At 35.5% G+C, this 25,124-nt stretch overlaps 1 protein-coding gene across 1 annotated transcript in view; it reads left to right on the plus strand.

The window, feature by feature from the left end:
- Positions 1-25,124, plus strand: part of TTC29 (tetratricopeptide repeat domain 29) — a 152,259-nt gene that overhangs the window by 21,400 nt on the left and 105,735 nt on the right. The window contains exons 3-4 of the mRNA XM_026087532.1: positions 434-517; positions 15,904-16,127. Coding sequence (XP_025943317.1) covers positions 434-517; positions 15,904-16,127 — 308 coding nt within the window. The remainder of the gene's footprint in view (positions 1-433; positions 518-15,903; positions 16,128-25,124) is intronic.

Genomic DNA, 25,124 nt, shown 5'->3' on the forward strand with positions numbered 1-25,124 from the left:
TTTTTTTTTTTTTTTTTTTTTTTTTGAGAGAGAGTTAAATACAAAACAGATCAGGCCACTCTATCTGGTACATACTGAAAATGCAAAAATGTAATGGCTCTAATTTAGAAAACAGTTTGAATGTATATAGCTTAATTAATATTGATTTAGCTAATACAAAATTTCCTGCAATTTGGATAGAAATCTAGGATAACCAGGTCCTTAAAAGCTGATACCAACTCTGTTTTCTTGCAGAAATAAAGATTTAAAACAGCTACAGACCAAAAATTAAAAAGATACTTGTATGTGTTTATATAGAATCTGTCTGATACATTACTTTGTCAATATTTCAGTGTTTTGCTCTACTTGGCAATGCTAATATATTACACATGCTGCAGAAGTCTATATCAGCACCTCACAGTGTTTCTTTTAATTTTTTTTCATTTAAATTTAGGGTTCATTTGATCAAAGACAAAGATGGCATAGATGATTATTTGGCGAAGAATATCAAAGGGCTGTCAAAACAAGAAGCTGCTGCGTAAGTTGGCTTTTTTTGAGGCATTTTAACATCCGCTAAGTTTATTGTTTCCTTTGTTTCTAGTCATCATAATCATTTAAATTTAAAGTTCCCTAGGCTCTACCATTTTTAGGGGAACTTGGCATTTAAAAATTAAAGTTGATATTAAATAATGATGGTTCATTTCTCCTGATCTTAAATATATCAAAACATTTAACTCCTTGGCTTTATTAATTCTTATATTTACCAATGTATTAGATCACGTTTGTAACATTATAGTTAAGATTGTGTCAGTAATTATATTTGAAATTGTGCGCTTTTTGTGTGTGTGTGTGTGTGTGTGTGTGTGTGTGTGTGAGATTCTGGTATATCTCCTCTGGGGTTGAAGCTTAGTGTACAAAAATGCATGTTCTTGTAATCTTGAATTATTATTTAGCCAAGCCCAAATCCTGACTTCTGCAGTGAAGTTTAATACTCCATTAGTTATTTAAAAACCTAATGAATGAAAGCAACCTAGATAACTTGATTTCTTACAGCTGAGGTATTTACATTGAGAAGTTACAAGAGACTACTGACTGACTTATTTTTCTGCAGTCTTTTAACAGATCCGGGTTCAGCACCATCAAAATTAATGAAAGAATTCTAACAAATCTGAATTGCTGGTAGCTTAAGTGAGATGGTTTATTTATTTCAATATTTAAATAATAAGAAGATGCATATACAAGGGCTCTAGGCACCTTARCAATTAATATTGCAACATCACCCTTGCAGCATAAAAACTTTCTATCAATCAGACAGGAATTCAACCAGCCAGTCTCTTGCAAAACATGCTTCTTTTTCACCTTCCCTAGCCTAAGAACATACCTTCAAACCTTTCTTGAAACAGTCTCTAATTAAAATACAGAAAATTATCAAATTTAAGTGGTTACTCTTAAAATGTTTAGGGATGATAACTTTAGCAATGTCCTAAACCCTACCATATAACACTCAGCCAGCAGACTCACTTTCTTTTACTGAAATACATCTGGTTCATCTTTATTTTCACAATGGTAATGTGATAAAGCTAATATGTATTTAGACTGTCAGCACAGAGCTTGTAATGTATCTGGTATGTTGGCCTAGGAGAGCAATCTATTTAAAGTATACTTATGCCCCACTTCTTTTATTTGAATTAGGATTTAGGTGGAGGGTGATGAACTAAAGATTGGTTCAGTGATGGGTAGGACCTTCTCTATATGTTTTCCTAGGGATTGCAAAGTGGAATCTGTTCCATTGTTTCTCTCTGAGAGATTCTGTCACGGTGGTCACAGCGTGTGGGAGAGAGCAGCCTGACAGTGGGGGGAAAGCGAGGCAGGAGGACAGGCAGGAAGCGCTGCATTACCATTCTGTCAGTGCATGTGGCTGTGGTGGGACAGTTACCCTTGCTGATCATGCTGTCATGCTAATCATGCTGGGTGTAAGAGCTGGTTTGGAAGACCCTGGTTAAAGAGAAGGGAGCTAAGACTGGGTTGTGACCTGGTCACAGTCTACATGAACTGGACCCCCCCGTGCAGGGGGGAGAAGTACCAAACCACAGGCAGCAAGCACAGAAATAAATGCATTCCTTCATCGTCACTCTTGTTCTGTACCAGCTATACAGTGCTGCTGCAGTCGATATGCTGCAATTGTTGCTGATTGACTTTCCTTATCAATGAGGAAAAACTGTTTCTGTCCTTAGCGCCAGTGGATCTCTACAGTGTACTCACCATGCTAGGGACAGAAGTGTTTTCTCTGTGATTATACAGGAAGTCACTGCTATTTCAGGAAGGCCTTAGGGCTTCCAAGTGCATTTTACTGCTCTGATTTGATCAGGTCAGCCTTTTACTGCTATATGTTTTAATAGCAAAAGAAAACAAAAAAACCCACCTCTTGTAAGATTTTTCTTTTTATAGCCAAACGCTGAAAGAGTGTGGAGGTTGCAGACAAGGAAACTAGCAATGAAGAGGGAATTTTATCATCTGTTCTACAGTGCATATACAAAGAGGGGTTCCATTGTAACAGTTTTCCTCATGTTTCATAATACACTGTTTTTCAAAGTTATCAAAGCCTCTTAAGAAATTAAAACTGAAATACCATATGTGTTCTGGTTTATTTCTACCCAGATGTTTTAAGTACATCTTTTAAAAGACGATTTGCATGTTCTGTGTATTTAATCATTCTCCAAATATTTGTTATTGGTAATAACTCTGGAGCTACAAAATTTCTGTAATGTATAGTTTTCCAGTGGCTGTTCCATAAACCTGATACAATAATTTGGGAGCAAAAAAATGATAACAAACTAGCAGCTACACAGCTATGTTAGTACTAGGCTAATCTGGTTATAAAAAACTAAATGCATCAAATGTAATTTTAAACCAATTTATAAAATAAGGCAATGCTATATCTGTAAATGATCTCATTGAAATCAATGTTATGCTTTGTATGCTTTAGCATACAACAGATGCTTTTTATTAAAAAAGTGTGAGAAATGGTTACAATCTGCTGTATGGTTTATAAATAAGAGGATGGAATATTTTTCTTATGCCACAAAAATACTTGTTATTTTGTTGAGATACTTTAAAATATGTTCCCTAAATAAATTTTGTCCAAATTTTAAATAATGCATGATCAAGGTTCCTTTCCTCCAGGAAAAATCATCATCACTGACAATGTTTTAAAATTGGAGTAGAAAGCAAACAGTTTTAACCAGTGTGATAATTTCAGAGTTGAACCAACAAATTAGGTTATCAGTATTTTTAACAGAAGTTTACTTTTTTGAACTAAAGTAAATAATATTCATTCCCATTTGTGCTGACAGCAGTTATGCACGTGCAGGTCAGTGGTAGTATATTTTTAGATACATATTTATTAGTGTTAGAATGTACTGATGCATGGTTTCTCAAATTAGGTGTCATGAGTCCTGCATCCTCTGTACTGATAATTCGTACGTCATGCTGATGGGAGAAATCTGTGGAATTTTAGGGTGGAAAAGTTGACTAGTGTACCAATAATATAGCTACTAAGATTAGATTGATTTTTGTACCATTTAAAAAGGACAATATCTTCAAGCAGTTTGTTCATATGGAGATTAATAATTGCTTTAAGTCATTATTTTGCCAGGACAAAATTCTCATAGTAATACTCCTGCTTAATGTTAAACACCCTTTGTTTTTTCAGTACATATTAGGCAGATAATATTGTATTACCATTTATAAAGAATCTTATGGTTATTAGCACATTTATGGAAACAAGCAATGTTCTTTAGAATTGTTTCCTAAAATCATGTTAAGTGATTTTAAAATTAAGATAAGCTAATTTCTTCATATTTGAAGAAGAAAAGGAAGGTTGCAGTTATCCTTCTGTTATAAGTAGTGCATCCTATTCCAGACTTCAGCAAATGTGAAGAATTCTTTTAAAAGCACTTGTGTTATAATGTCATCTATCTGAGGAAAAATGCAGAGATATTTTTAGGTCTTTTTCTTTGTAATAATTTTTGACCCAGGCAGATATGATAGAAGAGGAAAACCATTGCTAATGAAAGATAGTACTTTATATTGAAACTAGATGTTGCTTTGTTTTTTCATTTATTCTGTTTTTTTTTCTTCTCTAAGACCGTAACTTGAAATCAGAAGTGTTGTGCAAGAAGTTGAAGATGGAAACAAAGTATAGGTTCCTATTAATGCAGAATGTGACTGCTTTCTTGCCACAGGATTAGGCTTGTATAAGCTTACAAGGAAGTTGGCTGACTTCACTGGCTTCCAGTTTGCTTTCTCTGATAGTTTCTGTTCTTGGTCTTGATTCACCAAATTATTAATGGCTCAAAATTAGGTGCAGTAAAAATTGAAAATTATTCTTATGGCTGATCTCCGAGTCACAAAGCTCGTGATGAAGTGTGAAGTAAGGTGTTTTTCATTAAAAGGTTGATTCAAAAACTGAATCTTCAAATGAGATTGGAGTCTAGAATGGTATTTAGGTTAGCATTTAGAATACCAAATTACCAGAATTGGATAATGTCGTTCCTGTTTCCTAATCTTTTTTGTCAGGGCCTGAATGATCAAGCAACAATTCTCTTCTCTTCAATACAAGTGAAAACCATCCAAAGAAGACCATATCATCAAAACCTAAAGACTAGAAAGAGAGACTTGGAAATCCTTCTCATGAGAGGAACAGTTTCAGTTAGTAGTAACATAAAAAATATTTAATTGCTGATCTTACTAGGTGTATTTCTGTGAATCAAAGAATGGACTTGGAATCCTCCTACTGTCCTCTCTCTAGACTCACTTGTAGTCAGATGACATCTAAATAATATATAAAGAAAGTATGGCTGAGCTACATATGTGAAAACGATAGTATTTGTGTTTTCTGTCTTGTGAGGAGGTGGGATCAGTGTGTTATGGAAAGCTTACTGTGATAAATTTGTCAGTAAAGATATGCTCTGATCCAAGTTGTTCAGGCAGGAGACAACATCATTGTATATGTGCTGAATCAGATGTTTTTGAGATCTGGGGGTTGTTCTGCTTAGAATTCACGAGAAGACTGGTCCATTTAGAGGTTATCTTGGACACAAAGAGGCAAGGCTTTCATTCTCAGATGGGCTGTGGACCCCAGAGCAACATGCCTGCCATCTCAAATAATACTGGCAAATTCAATCATTAAACTATTTTGCAGCTTGTATAAAGGTGGGTCTCTGACTCCTCACAAGTTTCTGCAGCATTTCCTTTAGGAAGGTGAAAGGATTTCCATGTTCTGCAGCTTTTGTATCCAGAGTGTGGTCCTCTGTACAAAACAGTATCCTTCAAGTTCTGGGGTTTATTTCCAAGAAGTAGAGCCTTGAAGAGTTAAAGGTAAAAGACATTCTTTTGCTTCGCTTTTTCCAATGAATTATGATGTTGGAATTCTCCAGAAGGCTCTGTGGGGCCTTCAAATTTTGGAGTCATTCCTCAGCATCTTCATATTTTGTCAAATACCTTTGTGTTAATTTGAAAGGAAGGAAAGTAGTAAACATGTCCCTTAAATTACAGGCTTTTAGAAGAATAAAACTTGAACTTCATGATTTTCAAGGAGATAGTTCTCATCATCTGCACTGAGCCACAAGGAGTGATTTTACTGTTGGAATCTGTATTAAGTTTTTACCATTTTTGGATTGATCCAACAGCTATAGAAATTGGTGCTTCTTGATGAAGACAACCTCTAAGTATAAGAGAGCTAGAACATACTATTTTTTCTCTAGGAATGAAGACCAGTGAATATAGTAGTAATTCTTTGCTTCTATAAGCCTTTGTCCTTCTCTGCAAAAGGACCGACAGGTATTTCACCCAAGTTTAATTTAGATCCATTTGACTGATTAATCACCCTTTATAATCAATGGAAAGAAATAAGAATAAATCATTTGATTAGATGAGCCCCATCTTTTAGGATTCAGACAACTGCTTTAAAATAAGGCAAATAACGCTTTTGAAGTACCTATTTCTCTCCATTGCCTATATAGAGAGCTAAGGGTGATGAGCTCAGATGTAGACAGGTACATTTTATCTGCCAAATCCCACACTGGATAACTGTTGAATTTCAGAAGCTGTAAAAGAGATCAGAGAGAATATCTCTTGGACACTAATTCCTGATGCAGTGTTTCTACCAGAAGCTGGCAGGGCAAGAACAAAAATGACCTGGCATCTATTTTAAATCTTATGTTAGTGCCATATGGCAGAGATTATTCTTCCATTCTTCGGTGAATACAGTGTATTTTGGAGAGAATTAAAAGGGACAATTTAATAATAATAAAGAAAAGAGTGCCTGCTATTTTCAAGGTCAATCTCAGCTACACAGAGTTAGGAAAAAAAGATTTCAGATAATTAATGTGGGATTATGTGTTAGCGTTCAAGATAAGTATGAGGAAGTAACTGAGAGTTCTCTTCTACATCCTTACATGTTCTGCCAGTTGATCTCTGAATATTCAGCCCAGTCTGTCCAAGACTAAAGAGTTAGGAGCTTCCTCACCTTGTTAGAGGCCAGGGTGATCTGGAGAGTCCAGTAAGGAAGAAGAATGGAGTTTGTAGGCTGATGGAGAGGAGAGATTCCTCAACCAGCTGTCTAGTTTGAAGAGTTATTTATTCCTATTTTCATTGTAGCCGTGATGGAATAGTAAGTCATACTGTTAGACTTAGCTTCTTCTGATCTTGTTCTCTGTGTATAAGTTGTTTAAATCACAAGAGTTTCAGGCTTCAATTGTAGTCTCACTTGTTTTTCTAGAGATGTCTTAATTATATCCTTCTGTGTTGATGGACTCTTCTTTAAGGAAACTGAATACAAATACCTGAATGGGTTTGTGATTATTCCAGTTTTTTAGCTGCTGTCACCTCCATCAAGTAGATCAGTAACATCACTTCATAGATGACCTGTGGCATCTTTTCTTCAACAAATAGATTGGGACTTTTTGTCCATTAACAAGCTTATTATATTGGTAAGTTTTCTTTCTCACAACCTGAGATCTTCACAGGAGACTTACCACTTTGGACATGTATAATAATATTCATTTAGGTTTGGGAATTTTGTGTTATAAGATGGTTTTTGACCATTTGCATGTTGGGCATCCCCCACAAAATTCATTAGGAGGCAAAGCTCTATGAAGTGAAGATCCCAAGGGATAGGGATGCTGCTAAGGATAAGGGCTGGGAAAACTATGTTGTTATTGTGGGGTTAAGGCAAAGAAGGAGGAGGGGCAACTGCTATTCCAAGAAAGTTTGCAAAAGGCAATTTAAGATCCAGATCGTTGATGTGTAGGTGTATCAGGTGTTCTGCTTTCCTCTTGTATTTCAGCCCTTGATTGCACAGGACTTGACTCTAGTGATGCACAGATTTAAGCTGCTTCCACTTCTATGCGCAACAGAGGGAGAGAGGAGAGCTCCAGGGAACTAAAGAAGGACACAGCAGTAAAAGAGAGCATGAAGTCAGCTGCTCTTTTGCTTCCATATTCAGGTCCTAGAAAGATTTTGCTGTTTTTGCTGATGTCAGTCTTTGGATGTGACCTATAACAGGAACACCTTATGACCTTCTTTGGTTACATTACTGTGGTTTAGAACTGGTAGAAACTTGTGTCAACTCATTTACATTTTACAAGGATATTTTTTCATTTTTAAACATCAAAAAATATGGAAAAGGGAAATTCAAAACCAAAGAAGTATCCTTTCATAATAAAAGAAATTTTAAATTAAGGCTCTGTCCCAAACTCCCAGCTGATGTGATACTTGTGGAGAGGGAAATGGCACAAGTTACTTACTGAACAGATTGATAAATTTTAAATTTCTTTGCTATTGCTTTCACAATATTATCTAAATATGTATTTTTTCTGTCTGAATAATTCCTAACAATCTTGCTTGTCATGATCAGGATTCAATGTTTATTAAAAAAACTTTCAAAAAGGGACCTTAGTACTTAGAGGCACACAGTATTTTTGGTCAAATGAATAATCTGTGTGAATTTCAGGCCTGGTAAACATGTGATTTAGTGTAATGAGGCAGTGATCTAAAGAACAGAACTGTGTGGGAAGTGAATGGTTTGCCTTTCCTGTAGAAACTTCTCTGTGCATTTGTGTAATGTGAAAGGTTTTTCTTGAAAAGGTTAAAAAAAGTTCTAATCAACTTCTGTACATTATGTAGAACTTCATTTTCTAAACTCTGCAAAAGAAAGTTTCATATTTAATGGGAAATCATGAATTATTCCATTTATTATCTACTTCCTCCTTTCAAAGACATGATCTGGATAAAAGGCGGGGTGAATAATTTCAAAAAATACAATACATTTTTAATGGGAAGGTGCAAACTACAGATTCTCATGACTATTAGCAAGTATAGAGGAAACAGAATTTTACTTGCAAAAACTCATCAGACTCTTGCAAAGATAAAATACATGACATACTTTAATAAAGAAGAACACAGTGAGCTGAAGTTTTTCTTTTTTATGTAACTTGTTGTTTTTACTAAGTTTGGTCTTACGGTTTTCTAGTGCTTTCATTTCTCTGTAGTTCAACAATATTTAGTACTGAAGATAATGTACAAGCTGTACACAACTGACTTCTATTTTTAAAACAGTCCACAGAGGTGAAGCATCTGCAGCACAAAAAGAGTCTGAAGTAAAGAAAAACAGTCTAATTTGCCTTGGTATAATCATGACCTCCTAGTAATTCTCACAGTGAATGTTTTGGAACTGTGTAAAAACCTCTCTTTTCTTTCCCTTTTAGTTAATCTCTGTGTGGTCTGTTTGTCCTTAGACTATTGAGTAAGTTCTAGTGGGGACTTGAATCTGATATCACAAACAAATGCAAAAATACTGTGGGAACTGTTCATAGCAATAGCAGGATAATAAATGCATAGCCTTGTGTATAGTGCTTTATGCTAATACATAGCTTCAGCTTGAGAAGATACAATGAGTCAATAACTATCATTATTATTTTCTAACATAATTTTACACACCGAAAGAAACATGCAGAGAAATTTAATGACTTGTCCAATATTGTGTAAGTCAAAGGAAAAGGGTTCCAAATTGTGAAGTTCCTAGTCCATGGGATCAGCTCTGAAATAAAGGGGAAAAGTTAAGAAATACTTTGCTTTTGATAAATAATAGTCTATAAAAATGTAGGTGGAATTACTTTTTGTTAGTGAACATAATTAATTTAGAAAGGAAAGCAGAAAGATTAATGAAGATGATTTTTTTTCAATTATGCTTAAAATAGTAGGTAATGATCACAGGTGTTTGTGCACTGTTGTATAAAGAACATTTTTATGAGTGTAGCACTTTTATCTTTATTTTTAAAGCCTTCATAGCATTTATGTTTAGAGACAGAATGTGCCAAAAGTTCATTTCTAAATTTATATTTCCATTTTCTGTATTAATGAGTATTCTTAATTATTCCAATACTTACATTCATTTTAAGTGTCATCCTTTGATGTTTATAATTGATTAATTTTTCATTTTATGTAGTGTTAAAGTGGCAGTGTAGCTTTGAACAAAAGGAAGAGAGACCAAAACGTGTTCATTGCAGGATCTTACTGACAGGTTATACATCTGCTTTTGATTACGTGATTTAGGTAAATGTGTTGTTTGACTACAATCGTAGACTGTAAGATAACATGAAAAATACTGTCTTACTTATGCTGACAGTTATTGTACCTATATATTGGTAAAGTATATGGTATAAACTGCCTATATATTTTCTGATACACTTTATTTTCAGCTTTTCACTAATAGTTCTGAATAGATAGATCCATAAACAGTTTCATACTTAAAATTATCTAAATTGTTATCAAAATAATTCCAGGGAGATGTTTTTCCCTCTAATTATATGTACAAATTCAAATGCAATTTTTTTTTTTTATTACTTAGAGTATGGAGTTCTTTTTATAACATTTGAGGGTTTGGTTGAAGGAAATTTATGCTTTTTGTATTAGGAAATTAGGTATTTCAAGTTTATATTTTGTAATCGGAACACATGCACCGCCCCCATCACTTAAATCTCAGCCTTAGTAATCAAGAATTCTGATATGTAAGCTATTACTACTTAATAGTGTTTACTGTACTTTCACATCTTTCATTTAATGAGATTACTATATTCTACAATTTAATATATTACTATCCAGTAAATATTTTATTAAAAGAAAAGTATTTAAGCAGACAGTCTTTAAACTAGGATTAAAGGGGGCAGTGCCCTGAATCAATTAAATAGCTTCATATCAGTTGCAGTATGTGATGAAAATATGCTGAGTGCACTGGCCCAGTGAGCGCTTGACTCACCAAACTACTTGCGTAGAAGTATATACATTTACCCACTGAACTCAGATACTCGGACTACTCAGATATGTCTTCAAGTTAGGTGTGTACCTAATTTTGGTGGTTTGTAGTCTAACACATGATCATATGGATCGTAACAGTGCAAGTACATGGTTTTATATCACTGTAACTTGGCTCGTTGCATCACTGAATGCTGAAGAGATGAAATCTTTCAGCCTTCATATATAAATACATACATCTTTAGGCAGTTAGACTGTATATTGCTATAATCCTACTTTACGGTTACATAACTAGCTTGCAGCTAAGTATTTGCGTAAGTGCTTTTCATGCTCAGCAATGCCCTGCAAAAGTGTAAACTTTATTTTAGATGCTGGTCATTAACAGTTGTACAGAATCGCTTGTTTTGGGGTTCCAGCTATAACGAAATGATAATTTTCCTCTTTTGATTCTTAGAAGAAGCACCCTGAAAGTTTTAACCCTTATAGCATGCTTGGCTTTGCAATATTCTGTGTAGTATGTTTGTTTTTACTTAATGCACATACTTCTCAAATTTTAGTGAGGCAATTCTGATGTCTCCTTGTTTATACTGTGTGTTTTTTCACACAGGTTAAGCGCAAAGTAGCTTACTGCATGTAATTTTCATTTTCTTGTAGTTTTATAAACAGGAAATATAATATTTGTTTAAATAAACTCAGGCAAAAAGTATCTTTCCCCCCCCCCCTAATTTTGTGATCCTAATCTGAGGCATTTATATCAGACATTGACCTGCCAACTACAGAAGGAAATCCCAAGTGGATGAAACCTATTTCAATACAGTTTTTAAGGATTATAATATTTGGTATAGTAATTATTTTACACTGCAAGTACGCTGTAATATTTTATATTGTATCACTGCTTACTCCATGCCATTTTGAGCCTTACAGATGGGATTGTTACCATGCACTTGTAGAAAAATCAGCAGCTGGCGTTAATCTGTAGTAGTTACTAAATCTTAGAAAATCTAAAGATATGAGCCCTGATAAAAAAAAAAAAAAAATCCCAGCTGAAAATAGTAACCTTTTACACTGATTTTGCGTGTAATTGCATGTAACTGTAATTGACTATACCAGGTATGTGGTATATATATTAGGCTCATGACAAGTAATTCTGTTATGATATATTGATTATTTTGGTTATTTTTAATAGCAGCATAAGTCTTTTGGCTTAATTTCTTTTTTCTTTCCTCTCTTTCAATGTAAAGGGTAGAATGCAGATAGTCTTGTTGCATAGGATTTGGAGTTAAAAGGAACGTGGGATGGTACTGCCCTGATCTCCAGGCTTTGCTGAAGATTCTCATAAAAGTACAGTACAATAGCATAGGAAGTTCCCTGGGTTTGCAACAATAGTGTGATTTCATTAGCCTCAGTAAAGATTAGTATTTCTGAGTTTTATACTGGTGAAGAAAGATTAGAATCACGTTTCTATGCTTAAGTCAGATTCCTCAATATGACTGGAGGTGTTCTTAGAATAATAATGATGATGATGAAAGAAATCTGTATAAGAAAATTATACAAGTAGCTGTATAGTGTAAGAAAAGTAAAATGCCTGTAGCAATATCCTGGTGTATTTAAAGTACCTGGTATGTTAACAATAGCAATGCTTTTTCAAGCTCACAGATCCACATTCAGTAGCTGCTTCCACCAGTGTAGTGTTAAACTCGACATGAAAATTACCTTTATGGTGCCACTAAAATGGTAACTTTAGCTTTTGGTGGTTATTTATTTTGTATTGAAAAATGTTCTGATCTCTTCCTCACACACAAGCACAAACGCACACACAGAATTTTTCTGCACCTTGTGCTATAAAATACTGTCCACTAAGTGGACCTCATTGTCACTGTTTTAGTAAGCCTGTGTAAACAAACATCTAGTAACAGCACCAGGTTCCAGTAACGACAGAGATGAGTGTGTAGTCAGATGAAGAGTAGACTCTTAGCATCACCTATGTTTGTGTTAAGATTTATGTCCTTCATCTGTTGAATATTATGAATTAAAAAAAAAACTTAAATCCATTGTTTTAAATTAAGAACAGATGAATCAGTCTGTTTTAAGCATAACATTAAATACATAGAAATGTCCCATATTTTATTAAAAAATAATTCGTTTTGAAAAATATATCTAAAATCTTTTTCTCCTAACATGCACATATGATCACTCAAAAGGGAAAGAAGACTACGGGTTTATCTCCACATCACAGGTCAACTTTAGAATTAAGCACAGGTAGCGTTTCAAAAGGACCTGCCCCTCCTAACTGGGCTCGTACGAGTGCTCGGCCAGCGGCGCCGGCGCTGTGCGGCGCGGTAGCACCGCGCCTCGGGGGCGCTGGGCCCTGGCTGCCCGAGGGGCCGGGCCGGGCCGGGCCGGGCCGCGGCGCGCGCGGCGGAGGGGAAGCGGCTGGTGCCGCCTTTGTTCTGCAGCCCTGTCTGGGGGCGCTGACAGCTGCCTGCTTAACCCGTTCTGACTGCAGTTTTCCAGCTTTCCGGGAGGTGCCCCCAGAGACCATTAAACCTCTTGGAAGTCGCCACTTTAACCGAATAAAAGGCCAATCTTTTCCCATTTTGCTTCTCCAAGTAACCTAATTGTTCAAAGGAAACCTAAAATTGGCGTGGACACAACGTAGAAAAATAAACTTACTAGTTTAATAATATGTCATAATTATTCTGTTAGGTAGTAAAGTTCAAAAGGTTTAGTATAAACTGGTTTATTAATGTAGTAGAAACACAGAATAAAAGCTAATGGTTTTTATAAAATAAATGATGTGCATTTAATTAAATATCAGGTCTTGATATTGATATTAGGAATAAAATAATCTTCACATATAAAACAGGAGTCATTCCATTTAATCTCTCTTTTTACATATTGCATGGTATTATAAAGACGCAATATGCAAAGACAAGCAATCACTTTGAGCAGTTATAGTTTATTTGAAGATATAATGTAAAGTTTACTTCTGTCACCTACACTACACCTCTTTTCAAAAGCACTGTGTGTTGGAAAAATAATGCTGGCATTTTCATCCAGAACCGCTTTGATAATAAGCAATTTCAGGATTTGTTCAGGTGTCAAGCTCTTAGGTGACACTAATATCTTTCATCCCCATAATATCATTCATTTCTATCCCTATTTTATCCTTCATGTATGATCAGTCACTTACAGCTTATATATAACAGTTACTTAAGGACACAAATGTATTATTTTACTCTTCAAGTATTTTCTATTTTTAGATATAACTTTGTAAGATAACTTTTATCTTTATTCTTTATAATCTCTAAAATTTGAATGTCTACAGTAGACAGCTTCTTTATTTATTTGTTATAAACACAGTTATCCTTGCCTGAGAAAAAGATGTTGTCTGTACTATATGATTATTTCAGCATTACTTCAATTTCTTTGTTAACTGATATGGGCTTTTATTAAAACAATGGTGAAACAAATTTTAAAAAAACTGACTTATTTTCCTGTATGTAAATGTATTGGTTTGTTTATTAACATTATTATGCTGTTTGTGGGGAAAATGTGCTTTGACCTCAGGTAAAATGCATAGATCTGCAGCAAATATGTTACATGGACACAATTTTTCTGTTTATATAAATATTGGTACCATGCTTAGCTAGTATGCAGTGTTAAAAATTAACTAAGTGACATTTTGATTAGTCACTTTTTAGCATACTTTCTTACTTGCTTCTAATAATCCACTCATCTAATACATGTACACACACATATACCACATTATATATACACCACATTATATGAATAAATAAATGTGCATCTATGTCGGCTATACAGATTGTGATTCCACTGCTTTGAGTTACATTACTGTAGGTTTCAGTCTTAGGCCTGTGCAAGTTGGTAGAAATTTTTTACCTTTATTCTTCAACTTTCTTTTAGTTGGATAGAAATGTAAAAAAGAAAAAAAGAAAGAATAGAGAATACACTGCAGTATATTAACATAATATCTGCACAGTATTTTGAAGCTGTATATCTTGAATCTGATGTATTCCAATTATAGTATATTCTGACAAATTAAATTTTAAATGTTTAAAGGTATTTCTCATTTACTTTTAGAAAAGAAATGTGGCAAATGTTTTCTGTTACAGAATTGTTATATATTTTCACTTGCATGTGTGTATAATGTGTGCTTTTCAATCTTGAAAAACACCTATTTATATATTAAAAATAAATTCAGTACTATCTAGCCTAAATCATGTCATATATCTTTTAGAATTGTATAATATTTTTCTGTTCAGCTCTGCAATTGGATTGTAAGAAAAATACATATGCAGGATTCATCTGCATCTGTGTAATAATTAATGGCTTTTATTTTAATGGTATTAAATATGAAATAAACATCACCACTTATTCACTTATTAAATCTCATATTACTGTTTATTCCATGGACGTTTAGCTAAGAAGTTGTTTACACCATTTCCATTCTTATTAGAATTGTTAAAGAATTGCAGTAGCTCTTTTTAAGCTACTATTAGTCTCATTAGGCTATTGTTTAGTATGAGGCTCATCTGAATTTGTTATATATGCTGTAAATCTCAGTTTTCAGAATTCAGTATCTCTTTTAAAGACTCTGAGAATTTGCAGTTAAATACATTTTAATCCAAAAAGACAGTTTTGAAAACAATTTGGAAACTTAAATAGAAATTACAAAATAAAATTAGTACATCTAGGTGCTTATCGTTTTGCTGGAGCAAAGGTTTGTTTTCTCATGCTAGACACCTACTCCTGCAAACCTTTACATATGTACTTTAGGGTTGCAAGCAGTCCCACCGGACTCATAGCTTGTTCCAGGACGGGATGCAGTGATTGTTTCATGCCACATGAAAGAAATATTTGGATTATTTCCGTAAATAGTGCCTCAAAAGATCTATTACCTCTTGAGAATATTTAATCATGCATCTTTTTGATATGTATATCTCATCAGTGTTTATGAATGGTATAACTTTGATATAAATTCATCGTTGTAGCTTGATGGAAATATCATTTGATTTTTAAAATCAGGGAGAATCATCAAACTTCTGTATCAGTATACCAGTCCCAGCTGAAGTTATATGCTAAGCAGAAGCAAAATAATATGTAATGATTGTGTTTCTGGCATAGCATTTGTTTGACGTTTTAAACCAAGCCATCATAACCTCCAGCAAAACTATTTAACATATACATTGTTTTGACATGCAGAATGTGCTTCATTTTTCCCTGTACACTGTTTTAAAGCAAACTAAGAGTTTATTGTGTTTCCATGAACTAATGTAAACATCTCTTTTTTCCCATCAGTCAGCCTCTTTGGCCAGTACCAGCTGAAGAATACTGGTATATTTTTCACATGTTTGCAATATATATTTGGGTATTGATTCACTGTTGCTATATTTACTTCCCTAGGGTGGGACCTGCTTAATCATACATTAACAGAATGTTTTTTGAGTAGGGGAGAAAATATCCCTTCTCCACTGGTGAGCTGCAGAGGTCTCTTCTTGAAAACTGTTTTAGTATCTGTACTTATTTAGAAAGGTGGAGAACAGAATACAGGTTTAAAGGATTAAAATCCACCTTTCTTATTCCCAGTTGCAGAAATTCATACAAGAAGAACATCTGCATAGACATGCTGCGACAGGGTTATCACAAGTCCTTCTCTGAGCTCTTCACTCTGATACAGAAGTGGAATGCCTTGAGGGAGGCTGCAGGGCCTGGGTCAGCCATATGGCAGCAGAAGTCCCTGGAGGAGCAGCCTGATAAGCTGGATCAGCTTTACCACTTCCTGACCAGGGCTGAGGCAGCCCAGCGAGCAGGTAAATGGGGGGATTGTGGGTAGCCGAGCAGCGGGAGCTGCAGCCGCGAATGCCTGGGGGAAGCTTCCAAATTGTTTCATGTATGAATTTGAAACGTTACTGCATCTTAGCACATTTCAGCCTTAGTCAACTAAGCTGTATTTACAGAATAAATAATTAGRAACTGCAGATACCGGGAGAGGTTCTGTGAAATAAAAGGGGAAAATATCCAGAGTGCATTATGATATCATCAGAAACGCTTGATATATTTATAGTTCTGATTACATCTCAATTATTTTCTTATAGTTTCATTATTTATTATCTTTCTTTCTCTATTGATTTTGAGTAGAAAAAATTAATAGGTGAAATGTTGTTTCACACAGTAATAGTTTTATAAATCTGATTTTATTAAATATCCTGTCTGCTAACTATGTTTGGATTTGTGACTGACTTTAAAAGGATTGTGAACATGTCAAATAAAATGCAGCACACAGATGTAACATGCCACCTGTGAATTACTAGATATTAGTGAAGACAACTCCAAACTACTGTATTTTTTTCTATTGGGTACCCATTACTAAGCTCTCATATTTATCATTTCCTTTTGCTATAAATAGTAACTTAACTTATTCTGTCTTTCTCCTTTGGAATAATTGTAGGAATGGAGGCAGATAAAGCTCTTACTACAATCCTGTTTTGTAGCAGAGCTGATTTCATTATAGGTGTCTTGTTTCATGTTATATTTCAATCATGACAAGGAGGGAAATCTAAAATTAAGCTTGTGAGTTTGGGACCTGAACTTTTTGCCTGAACTTCAGAAACAGAAAACTTAATTTTAACAAAGAACAAAAAACCCTTCACCATTTAAAAATTGCTCATTTTAAATGTTTATTTTATATTCACTATGACAGCCAAAAGGTGTCCGTCTTTAATTCACTGTAATTCTAGACAGAAAGTTTAGCCAGCCCACAATAGGAAAGAATCTTTGGATTTTTCTAGGCTGCAGCTAAAACATGAATAGACACCCCTGTAATTCACAGGAGTACAAGAGAAGTTTTGCCCTTGGACTGCCCTGACATAAGCATATTTGCCAATGCTTTGACATTCCAAAAGTAGTAGATAAGGCCTATCTTGATGGGCCTGCTTCCTGCAGCTGTCTGAGGAGGGTCTTTTGCCCTCCTTCCATGCCTTTGGAGAGGCAAGATCTTTTTCAGTGTTATTAACTGATATGTGACAGTAGAGTTAGTGGACATGCTCTCAGAGAGTCAAGGTGGTGCTGACTGTGAAAGGCAGAGGCCCTTGTCTCTCCCTGAGTCCAGCAGTTGTCCTGTGCTGGGCTCCAGGAGCTCTTCCTCTCTCACAGAGACGAGATACCACCAGTCAGCTGACTGATTGTACCTTACCTCTGCGAGAGTGCATCTCCCAACTTTGCCTGTTCAAGTTGGTTAAAACAAAATAAAACAATGAGACTGTGCCAATAGAATTGGCAAGTGTTCAAGCAGTGCATCTTCATTGAATTGCCTGATCGGGGTATAGTTTGAGCTTTGATTTTTTTATTTATTTTTTATTTTTTCACCAGTTTTCATGCTTGAACTACCTGCTATGTGAAGGGGTGAATGCTGCCATGTTGCTGATGTTAGAACTAGTAATGCTGTGAGGATAATGTATGAATTATACAGTTCATTAAATACTATTTCAGTAGTTCTGCTAATCCAGTTACTATCTGATTTTTAATCAAATCGCTTGGGGCTCTGGCTTATGATCTCCTGACAACTTTAGTTGACAACATTTAAGAATTGTTCAGCAGTACACCTCACCCTTCAGCTGGAACTTCCCACCCTGTAGCAGTCTCAGCAGCAACTGACCTGCATTTGCTCCTTAGCCATCACAATGCAAGTCAAAAGTGGCTTAGAAAGCTAAAAATAATATCTGTGGCTGTGAACTGTCAGAATTTTATGGTATGGTTGGTATTACTAATCAGAAAGAGACTCTAACTGCCTCAGGTATGCTGTTCTGAGGTAATAGTTGTGGTAAAGAGATCTCGAGTATAAAACTATGGGAAAAAAACTTACAATCTGTAAGTTTTTTGACATTTAAACTTCATGAAGGAATGGGTTTTGAGCCTAAAGCGGTAAGTGGACCATCCTGGAACAGGCAAGAGAGATGGTAGAACAAAATGTAAGCATTATATCAGTTAACATATGACTTGCTGTTTAATGACCATAGCAATTCAAAGATAATCTGCAACTGAAATAAGATTTCAAAAAAGAAAAAATTACTTGCGCTAGGTCTAAGTGAAAATATTACATTTTTAAAATATAATTTCAGTACTTAAGCACAGCTGCATTTTTTACATTTTCTTTTAATGAGAGAAATAAATATATTCCATTGTGATGGCTTTTAAGTGATGACTTACCTACGAATGACCACCATTTTGACTTAAACTTTGTTGTCATATGAAGTTTATTTTAACTGGAGAGGTTTCATAAGGAGGTCTTTTCTACTTCAGCGGCTTAATTTACTATACCTTTGAAGATCCATGACCATAACCAAATAAATATCTCTTTGCTAAGCTCTAAGGAGAGAGAAGAAATCTCAGCAAAGAATAAAAAGCTGGTGTGATTAAAGAAAATTTTATTTTGCTAAGTTTTACAAGCCCTCCATTATCTGATAGTCCATATACTTGCTCCAGTATTGAGGAATATAGTATGTGCTGAGACGATGGATACATACTTTTTATCCTCTAAGTCTCGTTTACAGTGAGGGGGTATAAAAGGCTAAAGAATCCTGTCCTTTCCTGTGGCAAAGCTTATACTTTTTGTTTGTAAATAAGCTGTTAATAATGGTTGCTTGGCATAGATAGCAGTATTTCATTACCATTGTATGATGCTTTAAATTCTTCCATATCTGGAATCTCTGTGTTCTTTTGTTTATATTATTATTCTGCTTCTCGTAAACTTTATCTATGTTTTTTCTGAACTAATATCATGATCCAGATCTCCAATTCGAGCATAAAACATTTATGTGGCTATTATACTGCCATGTCACCCGCCTAGGTTTATCTTGCCTTCGAGAGTATCATATCCTCCCAACCACACTGGTATTTTGGGGTCTTATGCTAACTGGAGCTAGAAACTTGCTTGAGAGCTTTGTTTTTGTTGCAGTCTGTGTGTTCCAATTAAGACTCTTAAATTTTCAGTATTAATACTTGATCTGAGTGTTTTCTTCCGTTACAGACTTGGTTGCAATTGGGAAGGTACAAAAGAATTACAGGCGGTTAAGCAGAGCCACCTCTGACTCAAGTGCTTGGGACATAAATGCACCAGTTGAGGAATATGTTCATAGACTGTTCATCTCACAAAACATCACTTACCATGCCAGTAAATAACTTTACCATTTGTTATTCAATTTTTCACCAGATATTTTTGTATCATAGGATGTTGCTGTCTTATAGGGAATATAACTTAGAACTGCTGCTCCTAAGTGTACAGTTTTATAGTTGTTACCATAGCACATAGAGAAAGCTAGGTATTCATTTGTCCGTTCCATGTTTATTGGTGGAATATGTTAATCTTTTCACTTTTCTGGTAGTTTGTAGTTCTAGGACATTACAATGCTGGACATAAACTGTTTGCTTGGGCAGAAGCAGCATGGTCCACCGTGATGTGGAGACTGATATTAAAGAGCAGGGGTTTTTTGTTTTTTTGTTTTTTTGCTTCTGGGTTTGAAAATCACAGTATTTTGTTTACTAGCTTTACACTGGATAGACCTTTTACCTTTACTTACACCAGCGAGTGTTCTCTCTGTTTTCATGTTTAGTGGAACATGCATTTTGACTGAACTCATACAGGAGTCTTTCTTTAAATCATCTATTACCAGTATTATATTGTGTGCAGAGAAAATCTTATTTGTCTGTCTAACCTAATCTTCTTGACATTGTATTTGAATACCTCCCAAATATTTAAAAACAGAGTTATCATTAATCCTTGCAGCTTCTCAGCAAAATAGCTGATATGCTTATTTTGTCCTAGGTGAAAACCAGCATTATCCTGAAAAAATGGCAGAAATGTTGGCAATACTTGTTGATGGCATTCATCTTTGGTCTTTTTTGATGCAAATAATGTAAATGTTGCTAACTTTAAAAGAGAGGTTTTTTTCTAATTGTTCCTTGATCTTCCTTTAGTTGTGGACTAAGCTAGTTTAGTCTCTGTAGGAGGAAAAAAAAAAAAAAGGAGAAGAAAAAAAAAGAAGAGGCAACTTTCCTGTTAAAATCTTCACAGTAGTAGGGCTTTTTTAAAGCACAACAGAGGATAAATGCCAAAGCAATGTATGTATATAGCTCAGATTTGATATCTACAGTTATTTCTTGGTAGGTGTATGAAAATACTGTTGTCTTTTACTGAGAGAAAATTGTATCTTGAGGCTGTGGAATGGTGAGGATGAGGAATGGATTGCACTTCCCAGACTATTTTTGCTTAGAGGTATAAATGTCCTTGAAAGGTATAACAGTGCTGATACCTTGTCCTTGCTATCCTTTTGAAGAGCTCCCTAGCCCCTACTCCGGGCTGTTCTGCAGATGAGCAGGAGGGAGTTTGAAACCACAGTCCTGTCCTTCTCTGATGCTGTGGGTTGCTAACTGAGTACCCTTTGGTTGCTGACACCATGTGAACAAATGATGACATAGGTGCACCAGTTGAGTAGAATTCCTCTTGTCCATTTTGTGTGTCTGAGAGAGGCCTAGACAAAGTTTGGCTCAGTATCTGTGTGTGTTTAGGTGGGTCATAGGGAGGAAGCAGAAACAAAGGAAATTCAGCTAAGTCTTTTACTTAGCTTATATTCTGGAATTCTTGAACAGCATCCAGTTTAATGTGTGTGTGGCAGAAGAGTTCATTTTAGTGATAATTTTTTCTATTCCTTGCACAAAAAATATTTAGAAGTGAAATCAAAAACTTTAAGCTGGTATTTGCATAGGGTAAACTATGAATGTGACTCGGTCACACTCAGGCACACAGTCTCTCTTACTATTTAAAAATGTATTGCCGATATACTTGTTGGGTCTGTATGCTCGTTAGGCTAAGGTACTCCTTTGAATCGTCTCCACAAAGTACTGCATAGCTACTTTTAGTTAGTTAGCACTGAACCTACCAGAAGAATGTTTGATAGCATGCAAATTATACTGTGAAGCATCAGTCTTGTATTTTCAACTGAGGTCAGCAGCCTCTCAGTGATCATGTGCCAAATTTTGTGGTTTTCAAAGTAGAGGTCAGCTGTGCCAGTATAATTTCAGAAGGATTTGGAAAGTATTGCTCTTCAGGTTACATCTGAATTACGTATTAAGTATGGGTTTTAACCCTGACTGTGACTGTAGAAGCCTTACCTATGGTGACTCGCACACACCTTGAAGCTATGAAGGGCTCATATGATCAGTGCTTGCTAGGGTGGGCTGGTTTTACCCCTATTGTACTAGCTGAAGGGGATGCAAGGTAAGTCACAGCTCAAGGGCAGTTAAAGAAAGAGATCTCTCAGCCAGTGGCTCGACTTTGCTAGAGCAGGAGAGCAAAAAGCAGACTGGAAAAATTCACATTTCAGTGGCTGCAATGCGTATCTGGCAGTGGGCACAACAGTAACAGTCACTGTGTTCACTGTGCCCAAGTCAGTACCTGGACCTAATATTCAGTATGCATGCCTTCAGAGGGGCTTATTAGCTGATCACTAGGGACAGCTGGGGAAGAGTAGGAGTTCAAACCTGGAAGTTGTTGCCTTTCTCAAGTTACATCTGCTCCTAGCTCCTGATCCCATGTCACCTCTGTGGCGTGCTAAATCAAAAATCTATCCATGTGCTCCAGGATGCTAACCCTTGTTCTGGAGAATGCCAAGCACAAAGACTTAGAATAAAATGCCAACTTGGCTCTTTTCTAGAGAAAACTTTTGACAATATGAGTTATCTGTTGTTGTTGTAGTAAAAGATGACTTTTCAGAAGATGTATGAAGAAAGCATGAAAATTTGATGTGTTCACACTGGAAAATCTTTCTCTGTCTTTCTACCCGGATCCGAGGCACTTAAGGTTGAAAACTGAGTTTGGCATTTTACAGTAATAAGCTTTTCTGTAAGATTTCAGACTTATGCCTTAAGCTGGGCTAGAAACATTGCAGTAACCTCGTTACCCGTGCTATTTTGGAAAACAAATAAGAAAATGGAAAGAATTTGTGCGTCAAAAAAGAGATAAACATACCAAAACCTATATTAATATTTGCTTGCAGGAAGTGTAGTTTTGTTTGTTTTGGGGGGAATGGGGAAAGGAAGACTTTTATTTTCTAAGCAGGTAAGTCCTCCTCTACTTAATATTGTTTCACAGGAAAAAACAGCAGTCACTAGAGACCAATGGAAGGGTTTGTTATTTTGTAATTAGCTTACAAAAAGTGAAGTGATACTGCACTGGAAAGAAGCCAGGCCTTCTCAAAACATAGCCAATTGTGGAACTGCCATTGCCTTCAACAGAAGCAGCACTTCTTAGAAAATTTAAGTAGTATGTTCTTATTCCAACAGCTTGGAGTGCCCCTTTAGTGTCCCAAATTACCATTTGAATTGCCTTATATCATTATCATTAGATATCATTATCCTTGCTCGACAAATTTATCTCATGACCATTTTCTCAGCATTTTTGTATAGATTATACTTACACTGAATATTCCTTGTATGAACCTACCAATATTTGGGGCAGAGTATTTGCGCTCTGTGTTCTTCCCTCCTCCCTCATGACATCTAGGAAACAGGGGCTGTGCCTGCCTTCCAGTCCTCCTTTATTGTTCAGGAAGTGACATGAACTGGGACAATGTCAGCATGCTGTCCTCTAACAACCTTTCTTCATCTGAATTTGTATATGTCAGCTAAGTGAGTTTGGCATTCCAATTCCAAAAACACAATGAAAATAAAGTATTTTGAAAAGTTCAAGTCAAACAAAATGAAAAAAATGCATTTTCTATATAGAATTACAAAATAAAAAATACTGCAACAAAGTATGATCTTTTAATTTGGTTTCTGTTTGAACAAAAAGTAGTTGAAATGGAAAAAATCTTTGTGAAATGCTTTTGCTTTCAATTTGGTATTTTGAAAAAATGTTCCATTGGGTAGTTGCCTGTGAGGCCTGTTCTCAGCCCTATTTCAGATCTTCAGTTACGTCTGAAGCCAGAAACTGTCAGGCCTCGCCATCTGCTTCAACAAGGTCTATATAGCCGCCATTTTGGGTATCCATCCTCCCATTCATGTTTGCAGTGTGTTCTCTCAGTCTTGTGTCTTTAATATTCTAGAACACCTGAATTAAGTTTCCAGTCTTTTATGAAGCTAATGTAATTTTTGAGAGATTCAGAAATTTTTGAAAGATTTTTGAAGGGCAGCGTTTGAACCTTTAGCCCTGTGCTTTCTTAACTGTTTCTTGTTTAAAAACAGGAAGTTGTCTCACAGGAACTGTTTTGTAATTGCTTGTATGACTCAGACTTCTCTTTCTTCATTCAGGATCACATGCCAATGCTGTCATTCCCTCTCTGATGAGTGGTAGATATAAATGTGGGATTTTTTGTAACAGCTGATGAATAAAAATGCTGTCTGTACATTACATGTATTCTGTATCAGATGCAGAGAATTTACTTCACAAAAATCAGAGAGGTCAAAGCTTTAATGACTGAACTACCTATGGGAGATTTTATAGACAGGAGTATTTACCTGTTCTGATATTTTTCTTCTCCTGGGGAAATAAAAGTTCACTTTGAAATCTGATGGTCTGGCTTTACCACTGTCAAAATAATCTCAGTGAGTTTCTAGATTTGTAAATCAGAGAGGCTTTGAATCTAGAAGACAATCTGGCTTTTAAAAGTCTATCTTTTGGGGTTTGTTTTGTTGTGACACCAGCATATCTGGGCAGCCACTGTCCAAGACAATTACGGAGAAAGGGTTGTCTTTGTGCACTTCTCATTGTTATTCACTGGCAGGATAGTCATCGGAGGGTCACATTAAAGTTCATTCAATCAAAGCTGTGGCAGCAACAATAGTCAGCCTCAGGTCAGTTCCATCTCTTGAGATTTGTAGGGCACTACCTGAAGTCATTTGCATAATTTTATGTAATATTAGTGCCTTGATATCTTGTAGCAAAGATTTTCAAAGGCAACAAATCTGTATCTTGTGTTCTTTTCCCAACAGCAATCCAATTCTCTTTCACCTTACTGTCTTATGATAACCATTTGTACGTATCCTCTGGTATCTAAGTTCATTTTCACTTCGATGTAATCAGGATATAATGTGCGTTGTTATCTTACAATATATTAGTAATCACTGTAATTAGTTTTTATATTTCTCTTTGTGTTCATGGGATTATTTGTTTATGTAGTTGGAATTTTCATGGGAACCTCTGCCTTCTGCTTTTGAAATAAGCTTTAGAGCAGTGCTGTCTTGTGGCACAATAGATGTTTAACTTGGGATGAGATAAAACACAGCCAAGGATTATCAGCTTTTTTTCACTGAGTAAAGGGATCCTAGGTAACACAAGTCTATATCTAAGTTAGATTGGATGAGTCTCAACTATATGTCTTATACACACGTAGAGACACACACATACACACACACACCCCTAACCAGTTCTGTTACTTCCCTTCCAGTATTATCTGCAGAGATTTTCATAAGGGTGTTGTACCAAAATAGTCTTAATTTCTAATGTATAAATAAGTTTTATATGGTACACACTGTTGGATATTCTGAAGAAGAGGTACTTTTTCAGCCTCAAGGGAAGCAAAAGACATGGCATTCATAGCCATGAAGAATGTTATGCTTAAGAATACATGAAGTTTGTATATTGTTAATTATTTCCCTTAAAGCCAGACTTTTTCTAAACTTCAGCTGATGTTTTGGTACTGACATTTCAAACCTTAGATAYAAATGATGAGACGATCATATAGAAGTAATTTCTGGGGTATTTCTATTATGGTGATTGTAAAGAGATTGTTAGGCGCTCTCATTTCTTGGAGGGA

This window comes from Apteryx rowi, unplaced genomic scaffold, assembly GCF_003343035.1.
Source record: "Apteryx rowi isolate R43461 unplaced genomic scaffold, aptRow1 scaffold_72, whole genome shotgun sequence".
NCBI lineage: Eukaryota > Metazoa > Chordata > Aves > Apterygiformes > Apterygidae > Apteryx > Apteryx rowi.